The 24517-nt window shown below is 36.4% G+C and overlaps 1 protein-coding gene across 1 annotated transcript in view; it reads left to right on the top strand.

Moving 5' to 3' along the window:
• Positions 1-24517, top strand: part of LOC148949567 (sodium/hydrogen exchanger 3-like) — a 100408-nt gene that overhangs the window by 58653 nt on the left and 17238 nt on the right. Inside the window, exons 3-5 of the mRNA XM_089093016.1 lie at positions 4285-4548; positions 14525-14721; positions 19928-20184. Of these exons, the coding sequence (XP_088949142.1) occupies positions 4285-4548; positions 14525-14721; positions 19928-20184 (718 nt within the window). The remainder of the gene's footprint in view (positions 1-4284; positions 4549-14524; positions 14722-19927; positions 20185-24517) is intronic.

Below are 24517 nucleotides of genomic sequence, written 5' to 3'. Positions count from 1 at the left end.
GAAAAATAGCCCTCTTTTATGTACCGGAATATCCGCCCAATGGCGCCAATTGGAGGCAGGCAGAGGGGACATTTGACTCCCTAGATTTTGTAAAAAATACGTTTTTTGTTTTTTTCAGTGAAAAATGTCTTTTGTGGTATTTTTTTTTGAAAAGAAACTCGACAAAATAAAATTGTCGTAGACAGGGAGTAGGGCTCATGATGAATAAAGAAGCTGCTAAGTCTTGTTTAGGCTGGGAAGGTATTAATAATAGAATACTAATTGCTCATTTTATTACTAAAAAGTTCAGGGTATCAGTTATAGTAATATACGCCCCTGTAGAACCGACTGACGGAGATACTAGTGACTCAGATAAAATTTACTTCAAGTTATAGGAGCAAAAAGACAGAGTCCCAGGTAAAAATAAGATGCTTTCACTGGGATATTTTAACACACAGGCCGGCAGAAATAGGGATAGATGGTATCTTGGCCTAGGTAAATTTGGCGTATGAAAAGAAAAAAGTAATGGATACAAACTTTTGCAATTTTGTTGGTATAACAATCTAGTTATAAACAATACGGTGTTTGGTCATAAAATGGCTCACAAGTTAACATGGTATTCACGTGATGGAAATACAGCAAACCTTATTGATTATGTTATAGTAAACCGAAGACTGGCAGGATCAATACAAGATACTAGGGTATATAGGAGTGCCGTTATTAATGTTAAAAATAAAGATCACCATCTAGTAGTGTCAAGGGTTAATTTAAAGCTGAAATATCGGAAGGGTAACTACCCCCCGAGAAGTAATGATGTTGGTAGACTCCAGGATGAGAATTTGAGAGAAACTTTCCAGGAACAGTTGAATACTAAACTTCAGAGTTTAAAATTTGATAATGTGGAAGATGGTTGGAATAATTTTCGAAATATAATTTGTGAAGTTGCTAAAGGTGTCTTGGGGAAGACAGCTAGGACTGCATCTAAGAATATTAGTGAAAAGGCCTTGTTTAATGGAAAGGAGAAGGAACTTGTACAAATTATCTGAGTGATAGATCATTTGAAAAGAAAAGGAATGTAAAGAAAGTGGAGAAAGCACTCAAATATGAACTAATGAGGTGTGAAGTGGAAGCCATGGGTAAAATTGCCGAGGATCTGGAATATGCAACTAGACGGCATAATAGTAAAACATTGTATTGGTATTTTAATAAATTGAGAGGGAGGGGTCAATCCGGATTTGGCCCAGTTAAAGATAGTAATGGGGCCGCAATTAGCGACAAGGAAAAAACTAAAGAGGGATGGGCCGAACATTTTGAGAATTTGCTTAACCAACATACAGTTGCAGGAAAAGATATAGGGGAAAGTGAAAAGTTTTTGATACCTTGGATGTGATGGAAGATTTGTTTTGTGAGGAAGAATTAGCGACAGTACTGAAAGGATTAAAAAATAATAAGGCTCCAGGTGCTGATAGGGTGTTAAACGAGTTTCTTAAAAATGGTGGCTCTGAGGCTAGAAATAAGCTAGTGAAGATAACGAATGTGATTTTTGAAAAAGGAGAAATGCCTATCAATGATAGGAATACTGCAATTAAGCAACTTTATAAGAAAGGTGATTAAATTGAGTGTAATAATTATCAAGGCATTAGTCTGGTCTCTCTAGGTAGCAACTTACTTAGTAAATATGACACTTGTTACACTGAGAGATGCCGTAGACAAAGTTTTAAGAGAAGACGAGTGCGGTTTTAGAAAAAGGAGAGGATGTGTCGACCAAATTTTCACTCTTAGGCTAATAATTGAGAAGTGCCTGAGTTTTCAAACACCTTACCTGAGTTTAAACACCTCAGTTTTATAGATTATGAGCAAGCGTTCGATTCTGTTGATAGAAGAGCTTTAACAAAGGTTTTATCCTTGTATGGTATACCAAACATACATTGAAGTGATCAGTGCCATGGACGAGAATAACACTGTTGCGGTTAAGATAGGAAATGAGGTTAGCAGCTGGTTTCGTACTAAATCAGGAGTTAAGCAGGGTTGTGTTCTATCCCCCTTTATATGGATCATTTTGATGGACTTTGTCTTAAGGAGTACAGGAATGGCAATGGGAGACCGCGGAATCAAACGGGGAGGAAAAATTCTCCTTGACTTAGATTATGCTCATGATTTAAACATCCTAGAGGAAAACGCGAGAAAAATGAATAAGGTTTTAGAGGTGTTGGGAGTTCAGAGTGCTAGAATAGGTTTGAAAATTAATTTTAAGAAGACTAAGTCACCAAGGCTAGGAATAAGTGAAGATGAAAAGGTGACGTAGGGTAATGAAAAGGTTGATCAGGTGGACAGCTTCACTAACCTTGGTAGTATTATTAGTAAAGATTGTGGAAGCAGTGAAGATGTTAAAAGTAGAATAGCCATGGCTCAGGGTATTTTTTCAGAGTTAAAAAAAGTTCGGAGAAATAGGAAAATAAGTCTGCATACCAAGAGTAGACCATTAGAAGCTATAGTGATGACAGTGATCAAATATAGCTCTGAAGCATGGGCGCTCCAAAAAGTGGATGAAGATTTCCTAGACGCTTTTCAGAGAAATTGCTTGCGGATTGTTCTTGGTACCCGGCTAACTGACCATATTTCAAACAATAGGCTGTACGAAAAATGTGGTTCAATACCGCACTCTAGGGCTATAGTGACAGAAAGGTAGAGGTGGCTAGGGCACGTTTTGCGGATGAAGGATGACAGATTGCCGAAGATTGTTCTTTTCGGCCAACCGTCTAGGGCTAAACGGAAAGCAGGTCATCCCCGTCTGGGGTGAGAGGACGTCATAAAGAAAGATTTAAAGGAAATGGGAACTTCGTGGGCGGGTGTAAAATGGGAGGCTTTGAATATATTGGGGTGAAGTAGGAGCTTGCGTAGTTATGATGGCCTCAGGCGGCTTGGTGCTGCGGTGAGTAGTAGTAGTACTAGTAGTATTAGGAGGTTCGTCTCCTAGTCAATACCTCGCTCTTTACGCTAAGGTTCGAATTGTGTTCCAATTCCTTAAAAATGACCTCTTAATCACAAAGGCCGTTAATTAGAATAAATAGCTCTTATGAAAGGACTGAAATTATTTTGCTTAAAGAGTGAGGTATTGACTAGGGGGGAACCCAATCATATATTTAATAATTTCTGTTCATTTTAAGATTTGATGTTGCCCTTTACTTTCAGTTGAAAAACTTGTTTTTTATTTAATTTCTGATTGTTTTTTTTTTAAATAATGCTGGGCAATCCGACACCCCCTTCATAGCAATGTCCCTTCCCCATGAAAACTTCCTCCTTGGAAAGATCCTCCCACATAACCTCCGACACCCCCCCCCCCCAATACCAGAAAAAAAAACCCTTAAAACGTCTATATACTTCCCAATAACCAATACTGTATGTAAACATTGGGTAAATTTCATAACTTTCAGCCCTCCCCCCGGGGACTTTGGGGGATTAAGTCATCCTAAAAGACATAGTCATTATGTTTTCGATCATGCTGAACAAAATGGCTATCTCGAAATTTTGATCGGGTGACTTGGGGAAAAAATGAGCTTGGGAGGGGGCCTAGTCGCCCTACATTTTTTTTGGTCACTTAAAAAGGGCACTAGAACTTTTAATTTCCGTTTGAATGAGCCCTCTCACGAGATTCTAGGACCACTGGGTCGATACGATCACCCCTGGGGAAAAAAAAAAAATCAACAACAAAAAATACCCACGCCTCTATGATCTTTCTTCTGGCAAAAAATACCAAATTCCGCACTTTGTAGATAAGAGCTCGAAACCTCTACAGTAGGATATTCCGATACGCTGAATATGATGATGTAACTTTCATTGAGGTTCTATGACGTATAGGGGGTGTTTCCCCCTTTTTTGAAATCAGGCAAATTTTTTCAGACTCGTAACTTCTGAAGGGTAGGACTAAACTTGATGAAACTTATATATTTGAAATCAACATTAAAATCTGATTCTTTTGACGTATCTATTGGTATAACAATTCCTTTTTTTTGAGTTTCGCTTACTATTGAGCCGGGTCGCTCCTTACTTACAGATCGTTACCACGAACTGTTTGATTTTGTTCACTGTCATAATAAAAATATCCTGTTGATTTTGAATTTGTGTATACATATTATGGAAAAACAGCGTGGTCTTATGGGTTTGCAGCTATTGAAACAGGTCGCTCGTTACTTACTGTTCGTTACCACGAACTGTTTGTTAAGATATTTGGGCAGAAAGCAAGTAAAAACATATAATTTTGAAATTCTATATTGTCCATATACAGTAATTTCTTTTCCATTTCAGGATATGCTCTACTGCCGAAAGCTTTTAAGAAATTGCCTGAGTCATGTTTTCTAATCCTAGTCGGTTTGATCATTGGTGGTATTTTCCGATCCCTCAATGCTCACAATGTTATGCCTTTAAGTCCCTTAATGTTCTTCTTCTTCCTTCTGCCGCCAGTGATATTTGATGCAGGGTATTACATGCCAAATCGTCTTTTCTTCGATCATCTTGGAACGATATTACTGTATGCTGTTGTTGGTACTATTTTCAACACTTTTACAATAAGTAAGTACATAATGTCAACACTCTAGTCTATGCCTGCCTAGCTCAAATTTGGAAGAAAGCCATAAAGAGAATATATTAATTTTATTTCTTTTATTATATTTTTCTTTTCATATTTATGATTCTTTTTTTCAGTATTATTTGAAAAAAAAAAAATTTTAATATTAGCCAAATTACGCAATGTATTGTTATTCATAGGAAATAGAGACATTAAAAAATATTGGTCTTGGACGTAGTCTTTTTGTACATATGTGTTTATATTTAACTCTGTTTATTCCCTCTGAGCACAATCAATGTATTTATTGTTTTTTGCATATTCAATTCCTAAAGCTAAAAAGCTAAAACGAACAAATAGTTATTTATAAGTTAAAAGTAATATTTGTCTGTTTCTAAAAGTCCTTACTGGTCATAGTCACGCGTTAGTGTTCATATGTGGCCGCCTGGCCGTACATTAAACATGCTTTATATTGTTCTTTATTCATAATTATGAAATTTAATAGAAACAACATGCAAAGAAATTTCGGGGAATCTGTAGTTGTTTGTAGTAGAAAAAAAAAAAACAAAAAAAAAAAAAAATAACACAATAAGTTTGAATAAGTAAAATAAATGTTTTATAATTTCTATTAAGGAAAGAATTGTATGTGACTATTGTAAATCCTTGGTCTTCCAAGTAAAAAGAACAAATCGATGTTTAGAGAACGTGTGTATGTTGGTATAAATGGAATTCCATTTAGGAACATACTTCAATTGAATAAATAACAACTTAATTTTCTTAAAAATTAAAAGAGGCTTTACTTAAAGTCTAAAACATACAAGAATAATCAGCAGCATTGCGTACCGCTACCCCTGAAATCCCCTATTATAAAATACTGATGTGTTTATGCTACCGCCATAGTGCCTGCTAGTCCCTTTGAAAAGGTTTTTTTATCAACGGATAATACGTTAGTTTTCTAGCAGATCCAGGGGACGGTGTCAACACTTAAATTACCAGAATATTTAATCAATTAAGCGGCCTATTTAAAGGAAGGATAAAAAATTAACGGAGTGTCTTCCTCCATGATAAAAATATATGTATAGCAGTCTTTAATAGCCAGGGATTTGGTGGCAGCAGCCCTTCTCCCCCCAACTGCTTATGGCTTTTGTACGTACTAAAAGTTTAATCTTTGGGCAAAGCCTCGTCTGCTCTTTAAGAAAACAATATTTTTTTCTTAGATTGCCTAGTACTTGATTCTTTTCTTCGGGTTTTCACCACAAAAGTCTGCATTTTAATTTATTAGTCTTGTTTCTTGAATTATTGATGCAAGTTGAGTTTTTAAGACAAAGTTTTGTTTTGATTTTGCCTTTCAAATATCTCCAAAAAAGGTTGAAGATATCAAGTCAATTATTTGTCAGGTTTGTTTATTTTGACATAAACGATTTGAAATGCTTTTTTATTATCCATATATTGGTATCTATAGCCTCTTTATTCTTTAGAGGTTATTGAAAATGCGTTACTTCTTTTCTTTTTTTTTCTTTTTTTATAAAAACTACTCCATGAAGACATAGGGCAGAGAGGAAGTCTTGAGTTTCAGGTATCCCTTAAATTTCAAGATTTCTTGTTATATTCTGCAATATTTTCCATATAATTTTCCTATTTTTGGCGCTTTTTTGAATTCACTGGCTTATCATACTTCTCATAACAATTCGGTGGGAAAACCATGTTTTTTTTTGTCATTTTGCTGTTTTTTTTTTTTTTGGCACCTATAAAATTAGGATTTAAGGTTTTGTTGAGAAACTTCCACAGGAATATTACCCAAATAAGTTAAAAGTTTTGCCTGTAGGTGCAAGTGAAAAAAAAAACTGTTAAAAAATGTTCATTCTGGTTTTTTGGTATATTCGATCAAGCAAAAAATTTGAGGATAACGTTCTTGATAATATTCTCGGTCGAATTTTTCTTGCACTATTTATAAATTGTTAATTTACATCTTGCTTAAGATTTCTTTTCATTTTGTTTCTTTTTTTTATCCAAATTTAACGAAAAAGAAAGGATTATAAACATTCAATCTAAAAGCCTTGTTACAAAAGCTTCCATAGCCACTCCGGCACGCATTAAATGAACTGGCCCTAAAAACTTTGTTTGAATATTAAAATAAAAATTAAATTCTCCTCTTTAACAAGAAGTGACTATTTAGTATAATAGTTAGGAGTATAATAGTTAGGAATAGTTTTTGAAATTTGTCCAGAAATGGATGATCTTTTATCTAGGTTTGCTGACTGCTGTAATAGAGTGCTCGATTTCCCGCTGAATTATATTTTATCATTTATAAATTTTTTATAGTTGGTCGTTTTTTATGTCTATGTCCTTTTCTTTCTCTCTCTTTCTCTCTTTTCATATTAAACTTCAGTGCGTTTTTGTTATATACATATGGTAACAACAGGATATTGTTGTTGCCAATTATTTTTTTAGGTATAAGTTTAGATAGATAGATATATAGATAGATTTATTCACACAAAAGCCCGATTGGGCCATGGTGACATACACAAAACAAGCGAAAAAATACAGAAACAAAATACAAACTGAAAAGACACTGATACTGATTATTTAAGAAAATCATCACGATACGTCATACCTACCCGGACGAACTTTCCAATACTATTTATATTCAAGTAACACTTACTTCTCAGAATTTCCAAAATCCAGTCTTTCCCCCAGACCTCTCTACCAAATATTTCCAAGTACAACTCCCTCAACTCCCTACATTCCCCTAAAAAATGATACAAAGACTCATCCATCTTTCCACACATAGGGCAGCTGTAAGGACCATCCCTCAATCTATCCCTCCCTAAATATTTCCTACGCTCTCCAAGAGGCATAAAATTCTGGCTTACATACATTACCCATTTCAAATCTTCCGGAGCCGATCCCACTGTTAGGTAAATTTATTCGCCCTAGTTTTCGTTGATCACCGCATATAGCCCGTGGGACGTCGAGGTGGCCTTCTCAGCTTCTCAAACCTGAAATTCCTGAGACTCTAGCCTAGTAGCAACTAACCTAAATACAATTCCTACCATATCTCGTATCCCATTTCCATCAGTCCATCAATTACCTAGCCTTGCATGGTCTAATATATTCTTCACCTGATTTGGCCACGAATCCTTCCTCCTATCTTGAAACATCATCAAAAATGCTTGTTTAACTAGCCTATTATCTTCTATTGATGACATCCTTTCCCAATATTTAACCATACTAATTAACCTACTCTATCTCATACACTCTCAGCACTAACTCATTAAACTCATTATCAAGGCCTAGCATACGCATAGAAAACCTCAACTGCATTCTTTCTAAATTTACCCCCTTATCAAACCCCTAAAGCACTACCCCGTAATGCAAAACTGATCTAACCCTAGTATTGGAAATATACTTTAGAAGTCCTACATCCCTAATCTCCTTAATATTCCTTTTACTTAACAGTCCTAGTAGTCTATTTCCCTTACTTTCTACCATCTTAAGATGTTTCTTCCATTTCCCATCTGACGATAGTCTACAATCTAAGTACTGAAATTCATCTACACGGTCTAGTGTCCTTCATACGTAAACTGACACTGCGAATCTATCTGTTCTCCACTTTTCCTAAAAACTATAACCACCGACTTCTTTACGTTTAATACTAGTTTCTTATCATAGGCAGCGCAATCGCGCTGCCTAAGTAAAGAACGATGTTGGCGCAATATATTAGTATTTTTTTGTCTTGGTTTTGGACCAGGGCACTTCGTATCGATGGAGTTGTCATAGAAACTTCGAAAAGGGCTCATTCGATTGTAAATTGGATTGGCTTGTACCCTTTTTAATAGTCGAAAGCGATTGGAAGGCAACTAACACCCCTTCCACGCCCACCATTTCCCCAAACACATCCAATCAAAATTTTGAGGTAGCCATTTTGTTCAGGGTAGTTGATTTCCAGATAGAAATTATGTTTTTGAGGAGGTCATTCCCCCACAACCCTCAGGGCCAGGATTTTAAGTTATGCCCTGGGGGCATATAAGAACGATGTTGGCACAATGTATTTTTTATTATTTTTTCCTTTAGACCAGGGCACTTCGTATTGACATAGACATAGACATAGGTTTATTAAGATCGAACAGCGTAGCCATGGCTAATTTATGTCGTCTTTACAACAATATGAAAAAAAAAAAAATACAAATAACAGTATAATAACACTATAAGAACACTAACACGTGAATACAAATAACACTAAGTCTTGTTGTATGCTTCTTCGAAAAAGGGAACAAATGTGTTTTTGTAGCGGTTGGTCCTGCAGACCGGGGGTTGTAGCTTCGACTGGGAAAGTTCTGGAAATTATGTATTTAAGGATGACAACCCCCCCAGAGCCCCCAGGGCAAAGGTTGTAAGTTATGCCCTGGGGGCATATAAGGTTTTTATCGATAGAGTTGTCGTAAAAACTTCAAAAGGTGCTCATTCAATTGGAGATTGAGAGGCTAGTGCCCTTTTTAATAATCGAAAGTGATTGGAGGGTAACTAACCCCCTTTTCACGCCCACCATTCCCCCAAACACATCCAATCAAAATTTTCAGATAGCCATTTTTTTCAACGTAGCAGAAAAGTCTGGAAATTAGGTCTTTGAGAATGACACCCCCCCCAGCCTTCAGGGAAAGGGTTGTAATTTATGCCCTGGGAGCATATAAGGTTTTCATAGAAATTGTTATTGTAGAAACTTCAAAAGCGCTCATTTGATTGAAAATTTAAAGGGCTAGTGCTTTTTTTATAGTCGAAAGTGATTGGAGATTGACTAACGCCCCTCTCAGGCCCACCTTTATCCCAAACACATCGAATCAAAATTTTGAGATAGCCATTTTATTTAACGTAGTTGAAAGTTCAGGAAATTAGGTCTTTGGGGATGACACCACCTTCACAGACCTTAGGGTAAGGGTTGCAATTTATGCCCTGGGGGAATATAAGGTGTTAATAGAAAGCGTTGTCGTAGAAACTCAAATGGGCTCATTTGATTGGAAATCGAAAGGACTAGTGCCCTTTTCAATAGTCGAAAGTGATCGGAAGGCTTGACATTTTTATAGTAAAGATCGATGTGGGTATAATGTATTATTTTTGTTGTCGTTGTTGTTGTTTAAACCAGGGCACTTCGTATGAAAGGAGTTGTCGTAGGAACTTCGAAAAGGGCTCATTCGATTGAAAATAGAAAGGGCTGATGCCCGTTTTAATAGTCGAAAGTGATTGGACTAGGCCCCCTCCCACGCCCACCCTCCCATTTGCCTTTATGTTTAAAAACTAAATGTTGCCTTAAGATTAAATCAAAATGCACTGTGTTAATGCTGTTTTCCCAATAAGGCATCTAAGCAGTATCCCAAGAACGACTGAGGGTATTATTTTCAAACCTTCGGGACTACTTCTGCTCTTAAAATTTAACCAAATCAAAATAGCGTAAGTGTATCCAAGCAATCAAAGAAAGTAAACAGATTTTTTTGTGAATGGTATCAAGTTCTCCATTTCAGGTCAACTAGAGGAGGTATGAAACTAAATTAAACACTATTGTTTTTGTCCAAATTTTTAAATGGATGCATGTTGTTAAGAACTGCTTAATATTCTTTTCCGGCATAGAAATAGCAGGCCAAAATAAAACTACTTAAAAAAACGAAAAGATTTAAAGTATTATTTTCTTTATCCCTGAAAAGACTATGTCAATATAAAACGAGCAGAAATTAATTAAAAAACTTTTTCACAAAATAAGTTTTTCAAAGAAAAGTAAACAACTCCATCAAACAAAAAACAAATCAAATAATCTACCAAGTGTGAAACTACCACAAAGCAGTATCAATAAATAAATGAAACCCAAAACGAACAGAAATAATAATAAATAACCGAGTCAAACCCAAAACGAGCAGAAATTAACATAAGTTGGGCCCAAAACCCCTTTGCCTTCCCATGGCCAGAACAAAATTTGCACTTTACTGAAAAAAAATAAAAATAAATGTTCATTGTCAGTTTAATATACATATACTGATATTTAGTAATCGAAATGTTAATATTATTTGATTTATTAAAGTTATAAAAGTAAAAACATTTATATTTTTCCAGTTAAAGTGCAATTAGTTTTTATTTAATGGAGTTCTTTACTTTTCTTTGAAAAATTTATTTTGTGGAAAAAGTTTTTTTATTAATTGCTAAAATAAGAAGATGCTAGATCTAGCAGTTTTTGCAAATGTTCTTTACTTTCTGCTACTAATGCTATGTCCTCCGCAAAAACTAATGCAATAACGCCGTCTCCACTCTAAAGTGCAGGAGGTATTCCATCTATATCTGGAGCAGACCTACCTTTCATTCCTTTCATTGTATCCCAAACTTCACTTACCTGGATGGGAACAACCAAATCATAATCATATTCTAACATTGGTCTATTTGAGATCTGAGTTCTTTATTTAACAATAAAAATCATAAACAAAAAACTACTTCAACTTTCAGTTTTTTTTTCAGATCAACTTTCAGTTCAACTTCCGTTTTTTTTTTTTTTTTTTTATGTTAGTGTATTTTTGCCATCCCCTTGGACAAGTTTTTACTTCTTTGGGTGGCCGCTAAACTGATGTTAAATTGTTTGTTTCTTTAGAATAAATCTCTCTCTCTCTAAATAAATCTCTCCAAAAACAAAATCTCCCCCATAAGGCTCCATGGCCAGGAAAGAACAGGGAAAAAAAAAAACAAAAAAAAAAAAAAAATTATGAACAAAATCTAAAAAAATCCACTCACCGACCCTAATAATCCCCAAAATTACAAGCTAGGCAGGGGGTAGCGCATGATTTTACCAACTCAAATAAATACTCAACTCAATCCAGAGACATCAACTTCATGGGAAGCCAGAAAAAACTTATTAGCTAGCTAGAAATTCTCTTACATAACTTTTGAACATACCACACGAGTGGAAGCTTCTTGCAGACACAGGGAGCGTGTTCCAAATCCTGTTGCGAGTTGTCAGAAGGTTGAAGTCAGACCTCACTGATAGAGCATGAAGAATCTGCAAATTGCTGGAAGGGCGGAGATGATAAGTCGATTAATCAGAAACAAAAGATATGTTATTACATAGAGCAGCAGGAAGATGGCCGTGCAACTGTAAAAAAAATGAAAAAGAACAAGAAAGAAAATAGAGAGATTTCAAATCGAGCAAGGGTTTAAGTGAAGATCGGTAGTTTCTTTAATAAGAGTCCTTACTTTATAATAGAGTTTTGAAAGCGGTATCAGAGACGAGGGAAAAGTTGACATCCAAATAACAGAACAATATGAAACATAGCACTGATCAAGGCTGTTGAACAAGATTCTAAGAATCGAAAATGGAAATATATGTTTAAGCTTTCTAAGGATTCCAAGATTCCTGGAGAATTTCATTTTAATCAGGTCAATTTGATGCTTGAAGGAAAGATTTTCGTCAAGCAAGATGCTTAGGAATCGAACGTATCGATCCTGTTACTTTCAGTGCCTTTCTAATCCCTAAATCCTCATTTTCCTTGTGTTGTTTCTTCCTATCACTATTAACCACTAGTTTCTTAGAACTAACCCACTCAAAAGTAGCCCTAACAGGCAAGTGATCCCCGCCTACCGCTGCCTTCACCTCGAAATCCACAAGGAAACGCCAAAGAGTAACATCCACTAAAATATAATCAATCACACTTGGAGAAGTTCCTGAAAAACAAGTAAAATTTCCGACGCCTCCGTCCTTTCCAACTCTTTACAACCCCATTTATTTTACTTAATTTTACATTAATTTTACAACCCCAATTATTCTTCCGTCTACTATGGTCCTTACTTGCCCTCGGAGGGAGATGGATTGCCAAATCCCCCCAAACCTCCCAAGCAGCTTCGTCCATACAGGCATGAGGTGACATCAAATCTTCTGGTGTGACCCCAACATAACCATTAAAGTCCCCCATAAGACAAAACGAATCGGAAGGAAACTGAATAGAAAATTTATGTTTTTCATCCTCTAATATGCACCAGGTATCCTCCTCGTTGTACGAGCTTGACTCTGGAGGAGTATAAACTGCACAAAAATAATAAACCGTCCATTGGCGTCGACTCTTAACCATATCAAATTACAAGAAGCACTCTTCAGCCGTTGGACTTTATGCTTAGACAAAAAATTCTCAGATACAAAAATTACTACTCCTCCATAAGTTCGTCCATTCCTAGATTTTTTGCGATGGACACCATTATAACGGAACCTTTCAAACTAAATTTCATTTTCCAACCAAGTTTCACATAATGCTACAATATCAAACGCACTGCGATACCAACAGACTGTTAATTTTCATTTCACTCCATCCTTGAATGTTCCATTGTACTATATTTATTCTTTCCTGCACAACATCATGGCACTGGTCTCCCTATTCTTGCGGCCAATTGCTTTGATCTTGGAAAGATTGCTTACGAGGTGCGATCCGCCTTTCATTTATTGCGGCCATATCTCTAAGAAAAGGTGGCTGTGTTATATCTCGCACACTAAAATTCGGGCTAATAATTTCAGAATTTCCTCTCTTTGGAGCGCCCCTTTCAACTTGTGGAGCAACAGCATAAATGGGTGTTTTATGCACTTCGATTACATTTTGCAATTATACAGGATCACTAAATGCGCTACCGAATGACTGCATAGATGTGGCGCTTGAGCTCGATAACTGTGAATCCGCTCTCGGTCTTCCCCCATCTATCAACGTTACGTTTGAACCTCCAACTGCTGATATCTGGTATGCAATAGCAACTCCCCTTCTATGTTCACCACTAGGTACTGTGCGCCCCTCTATCGCATCAGTTGCAAAATTGTATATATAGCTCTTGTTCTCAACAAACAGTTTCACATCACGCAACTGAGCCTCTTTGCCCGCTGATTTCGCTTTCTCAAGGGCAAATTTCATTTTCTTTCTCGCAAGCAATTCTCGTTCTGTGTAGTCAGGCATAATCCAAATTTTTGTGTGTCTAAAATATGGACCTGATTCAGAACAAAATCGCGGCAAAAAGCGCTCGTAAATTCAACCAAAACGGGGCGTTTTTTTTTCATTACAATTAACACGAAAAACGTCTTTTATGTCGGTGGTGTAACGAGGCGTTCGGAATAAAATAGTTAAAAGTGGCAACTATATGTCTAAGTAATGTCTGTCCTCGTCTTGACGGATCGAAGTTGAACAAAATCACATTTGTTCTATTCGAATCAGCCTCCATATTACTCATTTTAAATCGCGTCTTCTCATTTTCCGTTCTCAGAAAATCCACTTCTCGCTGCGTATTTATGTTTTCTGCTTTAACTTCAGCCATCGCTTCCTCCAACTTAGTTGATAACTGTGCCAGTCCCTAATTTATTGCTGCTATTTCTGATGAAATTGGGTCTATTTTTGCTAACAGACCATTCATTAGGGTGAACATCGTCATTATTCGATATTCCGCATCATTTGAGATATGGTCCCCTGGTATTCTGGCCTTGTGTAAACATTCCTTGCAATAAAATGAACAAATTCAAAGCTCTCTGCTTATCACAGGTCAAATTTGCAAATTTGTGCCACTATAATCCTTATTATTGCCAAACTGGCGTACCGCACTTATATATCATATGAATTTATCTCAATTTAAGAATGCCGAAAGCTCAATTAATGCAGCGGACAGAAAATCCAGTCAATTCAATTTATCCATTGACGTCACATATTCCACTAGGTTACAGATACTGAATAAGTTTATAAGTCTATTATCTGCTGTAATAGAGTGTTCGATTTCCCGCTGACCTGTGTTTTATCAAGTGTCTGTATCATAGTATTTGAAACTTCCTATATGAGTGTTTAAAATTATGAGTTGTTTATAGTTCGAATTATTTTTATGTTAATGTCCTTTTCTTTCTCTTTCTCTTTTTTTCATATTTCTCTTCAGTACGTTTTTGTTATATACGCATGGTAGCAATAAGCTATTGTTATTATCATTTAATCTATTTTACAGGTATAAGTTTATGGGGTATTGGTTATACCGGTATATATGGTACATTTATACCCTTTTTGGACTTGTTCTTATTTTCTGCATTGATCTCAGCTGTCGACCCTGTGGCCGTTTTAGGAGTTTTTGATGAACTCAAAGTCGACAAAGTTTTGTATATTCTTGTATTTGGGGAGTCATTGCTAAATGATGCCGTGAGTGTGGTAAGATGAATTCTGTTTCATTTTAAATTTTCTTATCAAATTAAAGTCTAAGAAAATTCAACCCCTCCGAGGAGGATATTTACCATCACTAGATGCAAAAATGTGAAAAATAGAGACCAGTCTAACTAAATCCACTGTTTAAATCCGTAGAGGTTTTCAGCGTTAGAGTACTTGACTGGTTCCGCGTCGTGTGCTTTTCTTGCTTCCCTTTGCTCAGCACATTAGGCATTCACAGCCCCTCCCCATGGAAAAAAGTAAGTTGAACACATTGCACCGTGTTGAAATCAGAGTCATGCACGGATTTTCAGTTTGCGTCTGGGGATGACAGAGAGGTGAACTGAGACTCTGCGATAAAGAGGTGAAATATGTCTAAATTAAAAAAAACATTAATTAACATTTTCAAGGGGACCATGTGCCCTCCACAACCCCCTAACTTTCTGTGGATAAACAGGTGTTACGCCATATTCGATTCATGATGATTACGATACTATTAGGGAAGGGTCCTTAATAATTGAGTATTAATCTTTTAAAATTTCCTTTAGATTGCATTTTTTCTAAATAAAAACAGCCAGAGGGCAAATTTCACATTTGCACAACAATTGGTTTGCAAGAATTTGTCAGCTTCTTGATTGCAAGTCTGAGGTTACTGACATCCAAAACCTAGACGTATTGAGTTAACGATTTCACAAAAGGTGGCTATGTCCTTCTTTATTGAAATCAGAGCTGTTGCAAATATATTCAATCTGAGCGATTTCAGGGCCCTTAGTAGAGTCCTTGGGCCATTGATCCATCATCCTCCCACCTCCGAAATATCGCTTATATAGATTTTTTTTAAATAATTTGTTTTAATTCCAAAACGTTTTTAACCCCGCCAATTTCCTTTAAAATGAGCCATTGAACAACTCTTTACGATGTTCCAGTGCCAATCTATCTGTGGAAAAGAAAAAGGAAAAAAAGAAAACGATGCCGTTTATGCAAAATATCGTCAAATAAAGATGCTGTATATCAGGCAGCTAACTCAGTTCAATATATGCAATGGTATCTTTGCATAATTGTCCTTTACTAGGTTTCAGATTTATCTGAGCCTTTATGTGCTACAACCTATGTTTATAACGTCGTTGATCAATATTATACATGACAAATGAAGTTTTTCGTAGAAAATTTATTCTATTTAATTTTTTTTAATTACAAATGGCACTAGATCTAGCAATTTCCTTTAAAATGAGCCGTCGAACAACTCCTAATATTCTCCAGTGCCTAGGTATCTTTGGAAAAGAAAAGAGAGAGAAAAAAAGGTGCCGTTTAGGCAGAATGCTGTAGTAGCTGCCACTTTTCTTGATTTTCAAGGCAATATATTTCCCTTGGTGTTCAAACCAAGGTACAGAAACTTTACTATAAAGGGGTTTTGGACAAGGCGGTTCTAATGGTGTACTTTTTGTTTTGATCTGACTCTATTTTTAGGAGTTAGGGGTTATTATATTTCTTAACATTGGACGTGATCGTCTCTTACTAGGTTGCTAGCTACCGCTGCAACCCGGATATAATACGTATAAGGGTATTTGATTCCAATCAAATTTGATATTTAAGGATGTATGAGCTTCCAAATTATAAATCTGAGGCCAAGATCATAGTTAATGTAATAGTCTTGAACGTATTAATTATGTTTATACTACAAAGAGTTCATTCTTCATAGTAGTTTTGTCTGTTTTAAGGTTTCACATTTTCGTTCATAGTTATTTCTGCTCGTTTTAGGTTTCACATTTCATATAAGATAATCTCTGCTCATTTTTTGTTTTAACTTACGGTAACTCTTTACTTTTCATTGGAAAGCTTCTTTTTATTTAACAAAAAAATGTGAGCAGTTGTATCTTCGATCGGAGCTGTTTTGCGTTTCAGATGAGATTTCTGTGAAGCTGAACTCTTCATAATTCTTATATTTCCTTGAATACCCAATTCTACTGTAAAGTAGTATATCTGTGTTATGATTATACTGCATGTTAGTGTTTTTAGCGATTAATCGAAATAGGGGAAGTTTTAGATTCTCTAAGAATAAGGATTGGAGATTGCCCCCCCCCCAATTTCAAGAGAATTCCATCATCCCATAGTGCTTTGAAAAAAAAACGGTACCTGAACGATTCCTTTATTAAACAACCCAGCTCATTTTGGGGACTTTCTGTAAGACTCTTTTTGAAGGTAAGCTAATTTTTTATACAGTGTTAGTAGTCCACTGCTTCATCTTTAAGAAAGTTATTAGCCATGTCTAGATAAGTATAATTGCATGGATTGGCAGACTTCAGTAAAGTAGACTCGGTGACGATGGTATCGTTTGAATACATCATGGTATGCCGAATACATATGTGCCAAGTTGGTCATTGTGTTGCATAGCAACACAATTGTGTGTTGCTACGCAGCCATACACAGTTGTGTTGCGCGGTAGTCCACTGCTTCATTTTTAAAAACGTTATTAGTCCTGTCTAGATAATTATAATTGGATGGAATTTGCAGACTTCAGTATAGTAGACTTGGTGCCGATCATATCATTCAAAATACATCATGGTGTACCGAATAGCCTATGTGCCAAAATGATCATTGCGTTGCGTAGCAGCACTACTACTGTCATCTTTTTTGTGGGATTGTTGATCCATAACTCGATAACACTAAGAGATTGAAGTTCGATTTTTTTTTTATTGAGAGGGGAGGGAGGGATTTGTCAAACTGTAAAATAGTGTTTCTCTGAAATTTGTAAAATTTTCAGACCTTACCGAAAATATAGAGTTAATATTTTTCTAGCCTGTTAAATAGCCTAAACAGGAAGGAAAATCACACTGTCTTAGCTTCAAAAGTAAACTTGTTAAGGATAATGTAATGTCAGATTCGTTTGAACCAAATAATTATACCTTACCGGCTCGAGGTAAAATATTCGGTCCATATTCTAGGTTTCTTGGAAAGGATCCTGAAAATTTTATTTTCACGTCGCAAATTTGGAACTTTTAGAAAAAATGTTTCAACTGAGCGGGTTTAAGGCCAGAAAAAAAAAGACGCAAATCTTGTCGAAGAAGTCATCTTCAGCGCAGATGAGAATAAAGAAAAGTGACAATGAAACGACAATAACCCAACAAAAGTTGGACAAAAAGGATAAAACTATAAGTGTAGATAAAAAGCGTAGATAGTAATTAAGGTCTAAAGAATAAAGCAAAGTAAGTGTCCAATAGTCGATTCCACCAATACCAAACGGTAACAAAACACAGCTTATCACTGGTCTTGGCTTACTTGTGTTGAGAAGTCATGTCCTCTTAAGAATTTATTATCAGATTAAAGTAGTGCGTGGAGAGGAGTTTTACTTGAGACTGAACCTACCGTGGAGGGCACTGAAGTGCTGGTTGCGGTTGCGAGCAAATTGTGTGCCATTCCGTAGGAGACACTGGCATTCTTATGATGAAGATGACCGGGAAGGTAGGTGTGCTTACTCCCTTTGGGTGGAGTATGGGGATTACGTGGAACATTTTCTGAGTAATTGCCAAAGTTTGGAGAATTCGAGCAGTAGCCTTTTTTGGGGGGAGGGGATATACCACGGCTCTCAGGTATCTTGAAAATCTCTTCTAGGACGCTAGTTATTGCGGTGAAAAGTTTTACAGTGAATGTTTTAGAGATATGGAAGTCAGAATTTCAAAGTGTGCTATTATTTGCTATTATGCTATTATTATGGTGCTATCATTTGATTTGTTCTATTTTTTTATATTTTTTTTTTTTTTTTTTTTTTTTTTGTGTATATGGCCACTGGCTTTTAAATACACCTATATGTATACGTATGTATAACTCAGTTAATTTAGATAAAAACCATAATGTAACAAAATATATACTTTGAGTCATCTACATCAGCTCCAGAAAGTAAATAAAACTAGATGAAAGTAAAATTAAAACTAGATGAAAAAGACACTTATTAATTTAACTGGAAAATAATTCTCCTATAGGTATCTATTGCTTCCTCCGAGGACAATGTGTCTGGCCTTATTGCTTGTGTGGCTCTGCAGCTTTGACACGTAAGTCAAAACTACTGCAACACATCAGGGAGCCTTGGCGCTGGAGATATCGTTTCTTTTAGGATATTTAAGATTGGTTTATTATTTTACTCTGCGATTCTTTTTGATCTGTGAACGTGTTATATAGCTAGAATAAAATTAAAAAAAAGATAGAATATAATTAATTTATATCCTTATCTGCCTTTTCAATTTCCTTCCAAATTAACTTGGAAATTATTTTTTATGATGAATATTGACCAAGACTTTGAATAGTTTAAATATTAAACTATTAGAAAGAAAATCTCAAATTGAACATATATATATTCCACCAGACACGAGCGCAGGAATTTGTTTTGATTGGGGGGGAGGGTACTGTAGGTTTATCAGCACCTAAAAAGACAGGTGAACTGGACGAAAGCTGTGGGAAACTATGGGGCTAATCTTAGACGTTTGGAGATTTCGATGGAGGAAAAGCATTGAAGACTTTCATGTACGATTTAAATCTGCACTTTGCCGATTGGTTGCCACAATGGATTTGGAATTATTTGTCCGAAGGGCTGAGGTTTATTCCCGGTCTGGCCGGTTATTTGGTCTGGGACGGGGGTCAGTGGAGTGACTCTGTAAGCTCAGCCAGAGTCAACCCAGCTCTAAATGGGTACCCGGAGAAATCCGGAAAAGGTAAGCAGGAAGGGTGTGCGACAGTACAGGATGGCTGGCCCCCAAGCCCCCATTGCACTACCTGGCTGAAGGACCTTGAAACGGGAGCTCAGCAACGCCAGTTTGGACTTTAAGGGTCTAGTGTCGTATCCTTTTTCTTTTTTTTTACCTTTCTTAGTTAGAACCGAAATGACTGTGTAAAATAATTAAAATTTTTACGGGTTTCTGCATTGATTATTTTCTTGTAGAGGGAGGGGTAATCTCGCCATAGTTTCTAAGCAGGTGAGAAGGAGGGGTAATTCTTGATGAGTGTTTTTTAATCAGTTAAATTTTACTATTTCACCCAAACCTGTAAAATTCTGTGCTTTTTTCTTTTGTTTATTTGGGCATTTTAAGAGAGCGATCAAGTGTCCCTGTGGTCGCCGATGTAAACTAGGTTCAATTTTATGTAAAATATTTTTTTCTTTCAAATAATTCTTTGTTAGGTTGAATTGATTGATGCAGCTAACTTCAGAAATTCTCTTTTGTAGGTTTTGTATAATGTCACTCAGGCTTTGATTCAAATCGGAAGTGAAAATATAACTGGTAACGACATACTGATTGGAGTAGCAGCGTTCTTCGTCGTTGCTGCTGGTGGCACTGCGATAGGCGTCATTTTTGGCTATTTTGGTGGAATAGCCACTCGATATACGAAACGGATAGAAATTATTGAGCCTGCTGTGGTTTTTTTAGTTGCATATTTAGCTGATATGACTGCAGAACTATTTTATATGTCAAGTATCTTATCGTAAGTTCTTTTTCAGTTAACATTACCTTTTTCTTTAAAAAAACACGACCCTCCCCCCCTTATATCCAAATTCTTGGTACCAGAGACTTTGCAGTACTTTGTATGTCATTGGTTCCTTGCATTGTTTAACTTCGAGGCTGTAAGCATCTGTTATGCCTACTTTCTTCTGAAAGAACCAATAGAGACGTTTACAGGATAATATCTCCTTTAAAGTCGTTTTCAAATAGAGCTACAGCCCCGAATGAAGCTGATTCTCATTTAAACTGCTCTTGGCATGTTATTTTTAAGGTAGTGGGTTTGATAATTGTAACTTCACGTTTATTTCGCTCTTTTGACTCAGTGGAGCGGGGTGCGGAAATAATGTGAGAATGTTTGCCAGAAAGAGGTGAACGTGTGTACTTGTAGAAAACAGCCATGGACGGTGTATCATATCTTTCATTAAAAGGTTGAAGAAAGTCATAGGCATATGGAGGGAGAGGCTTGGGTTGAGCCCTCATGTTTTGGGACAACTCTTTGTGTCTTGGTATTGTCGGCAGAGTGATGTAGGGAGCTTCTGAGGCTATGTGTCATCTCACTGAAGTAGACAAGGAAAAGTGTAGGCTGTATGATACTACCCTGGGTATGCGTGCCTCTGTTGGATGATTTGGGGTAATGAATAATCAGAAAGAAAGCTATCATTTACTTTTAACGGAAATCCGAAAACCCTGTATCCATGGATTTTCTCCAGCAAGCTACGATACCATGCCCTGTAAAATTTTTTAGCAATGTAAGAATGACAACAGTCTGATGTTGCATCCAATAGCCAATATTTCGATCCACTCCTGATGCTAGTCTAGTAATGAATGTTTTGTGAGAATACACATTGGGGGCCGTTTGAAAACGCTCTCGTAAACTTTCCCATTCTATGGCAGGGGGCGAATATGCCTGTATGAGTTCATGCTCATTGGATCGTGATCTGGTTTTAATATAGAAATAGCATTGACAGATTTTCTTATATGAGGTAATGTTCCAGAGCGAAATCACAGCTGGAAAGCAATGACAAAGGTCCTGTTATTTCGGCAGTGCAAGACTTTGTACGGTATTTCGGCTCTGCAAGACAGCATTTGGTTGGTTGTTAGAACCTGTGGTTTGGTCACATCAAGACGTTGTGAGAATATGACGTTTTAGGAGAAGCAAATCCAATGTTGCTCTTGGTACGGATAGTACAGAAAAAAAAAAAATCCGGTAAAAATTCATAGGGAGACAAATATAACTGCTGAAATAAACTTATACGGGTTTTTCAGATTTACAAAAATTGACGAAATATTCCTTTTGGGACAACTAGCTCTAAAAAAAGAGATGCCCAAAAATTGCAAGTACACTTCTTTAGAAAGTGTAGTTTCTTTTGATTAGTCAAAAAATTTCTTAAAGAGAAAGGAAATGAGAAATCAATAAAAGTAAGTGAGAGCTTTCCCCGGAACAAAATTTGAGCTAATCAAAAGAGTCATAGAAGTTCATATATAAAGTTCTTGTAGCAGGAACAAATTTATTTTTTAATATACAGATTCTATAATGAAATTATTAAACGAACAGAAATTATATTAAGCCGAACAGAAATTACTCCGTATATGAAAGGGGCTGTCCCCTCTTCAACGTCTCACTCTTTACGCTTAAGTTTTTATTGTTTTAAAAGTAGAGTTGTAACAAAGAGTGTAAGATTTCCCCTGGGATATTCACCCCTCAGAATTTTCCTTCCCCAAGGAAGATTCTCCCTATAGAAATACACCTCAAGCGCACACACCCCCCCCCCAAAAAAAAAGTCTGTATTCTTCTCAATAACAAATACTATACGTAAACAATGGGCAAATTTTGTAACTTGCAGGCCTCTTCCCACGGACTGTGGGGGGGTCGTTTTACCGTAAAGAAATAATTATTTGGTCTTTCAACTATACTGAACAAAATGGCTATCTCAAAATTTTGATCAGATAATCTTGGGAAAACATGGGTGTGAGAGGGGGCTTAGTTGCCCTCCAATCTAATGAATCATTTGGAAAGAACCATGGGACTGTTAGTTTCTATCTAAAAGCACCGTCTCCCAACATCCTAAGGCAAAGAGATGTGTACAATCACCGAGGAAAAAAAAACAAAAAAAAACACGCATTTGCAATTTTTCACATGACAAAATTAGCAAATTCCTCATCTCAGTGGACAAAGGCACCAAGGCTGTATTGCGGAGATCCCTGGCACATTACACCTGATGTGCTCCCCCCTATTTCCAAAATCGGGCAAATTTTCTCAGGGTCTTAACTCCTGATGGGTAACACTAAACTTAAGTAGTCTTATATATGTGGAATCAGCATAATAGGATTATTCTTTTGTTGTATCTATTGATATTAAAATTCCGTTTTTTAGGGTTTCAGTTACTATTGAGCCGAGTCGCTCCTTACTTACAGTTCGTTACCACGAACTGTTTGATATGCACTCCGAATTTAGATATTTTGGTAATTTTCCCATAACTTTGGACATTTTCTTTAGATTTTCATGTCCTTGGCTTAAAGTTCTTTATGTTTTACGACTGGTAGGACTTAAAAAAGGGCTTATGGAGGATTCTTAAATGAGTTTGAGCAAAAGTATCACGAGTTTGCACGTAACCCAATATGCATAAAAAGAGGGTTCACATGAGCGAACCCAGGAGCGAATGAAAAATTTTACAGTCGATGTGCTCATCAGCAATTCTGGGAACAACTAATTTAGCACCGAAGCCTCATCAACAACACTCTTAAATTACAAAATTACCCCGTCATTTTGTTAAAATTGAGAGGTGACAATTATTTCGAACAAGGGTTTTACAGAGGGACTCAGAGAGGCTGTAGAAATAAAAAAACAACAAAAAAACAACATTATCCTAAGATTTGGTAATAAATGGGTTATTTGGTAATAGATATACAGGAAGCCTCTGTATGGTTCAATTTCTGGTAATATTAAGAAAAATGAACATATAGGAAACTATTTGGTTTGCCTAGGTCAATTCCCCTCGGCAAATGCTTCAATTTCCTCTAAGAAATAGCCCTTGGTGGCGAGGTTGTCAGATTAATCTTTAGGAAACTATCCCTCCTTTTTGCAGGTATGAGAAGAAGTATAAGTTTAATAAATAAGCCTATAATTACATAGATAAAGGTTGGATTTGTTAGCATTAAGATCATTTCTTTATCCCTGTCTAATAGTAGCTTTTCGCTTACGGTTCTGTCATATTTTGATATAAAAATATTTTGCCTTCGCTTTTTGTGCTATAGCAACGTGATGTCCCTCCTCCTGTATGCTAGTGAATGTTACAAGCTAAATGTCCAACTAGAGAAACGTCTCGTAGACTTTGAACACACATTCAAAGAAGTAAAAGAAAAAAGACGTTAGATGTGAAAAATATATAAGAAAAGAAAGTCGCAAAACTCTTATACTGTGGAGAAGCGTTGGTTTTTAAGCTTTGTTGATATTGTGCAACACAGACATTGTGCAGCACAAAAGTGGCGTTTTCTGTGGTTTGTAGTGCAAAACGACAACTTTGCGCCGAATGTGACCAAAAAGCTATGAAGTGAAAATTCTGGAATAGCCAATTGGTTTAAAATTATCGAACAGGTATATTTATGAGCTTCCCAGTTGCAGGGGCAATAATACTGCACGTCAGCGTACTCCTTCTCATAGATACAGGCAGTCCATGAAAACTAAACGTTTAATTTATACAATTACTTTAAAGCTTCATTGAATTATGTTGGCTCATCTGAGGCTTGATAAAACTATTTAAAGTGGTTTGTAATTGCGCATAAGCTATTATGGAAGAGGGTCGGTGGATTGCTGTGTAGCATTTCCATAAGTATGAAATGGAGTTCGGGACACGAGTGGGGAAGTCAGGGTTAAAAGTAATTCTCAGATCTTTCTTCGTTTCTAGGAATAAGCCAGTTAGCCAGTTTTTGGAGTAAGCCAGTAATATGGGTGCTGCAAGGTGATATTCCTCTCTTATTGCAAAAATACATTTTTTTTGTGAAAAAGAAAAATAATACGTTTGTATGCTTACCAGCTCAAAAGGGGGAAGAGGGCGCTCGGTATCGTGAGCTCTGCCTGGAAATTACCCAGGGGAGTTGGGGGCACGCGCTGCCAGGAGCTTTGGTTTCACCATGATTTAAATGTAAATATTTCTTGTTTTCCCATTTATACACATTTTTTAAAGTTCTCGTTTTCACGTCTGCTGTATTGTCTGCTGGCGTCCAGGGGGACATCTGTTTAAAAAGAATTTATCCAGAACTCGTCTTAAAAAACCTTAGAAATGAGGCCCCGATTATATATTATTGATATTTTAGAC

The sequence above is a fragment of the Artemia sp. Qi Xiang Cuo genome, chromosome 8, assembly GCF_049724085.1.
Source record: "Artemia sp. Qi Xiang Cuo chromosome 8, ASM4972408v1, whole genome shotgun sequence".
NCBI lineage: Eukaryota > Metazoa > Arthropoda > Branchiopoda > Anostraca > Artemiidae > Artemia > Artemia sp. Qi Xiang Cuo.
The sequence above is the reverse complement of the archived record's forward strand: the minus strand, read 5'-3'. Positions and strand labels throughout refer to the sequence as shown.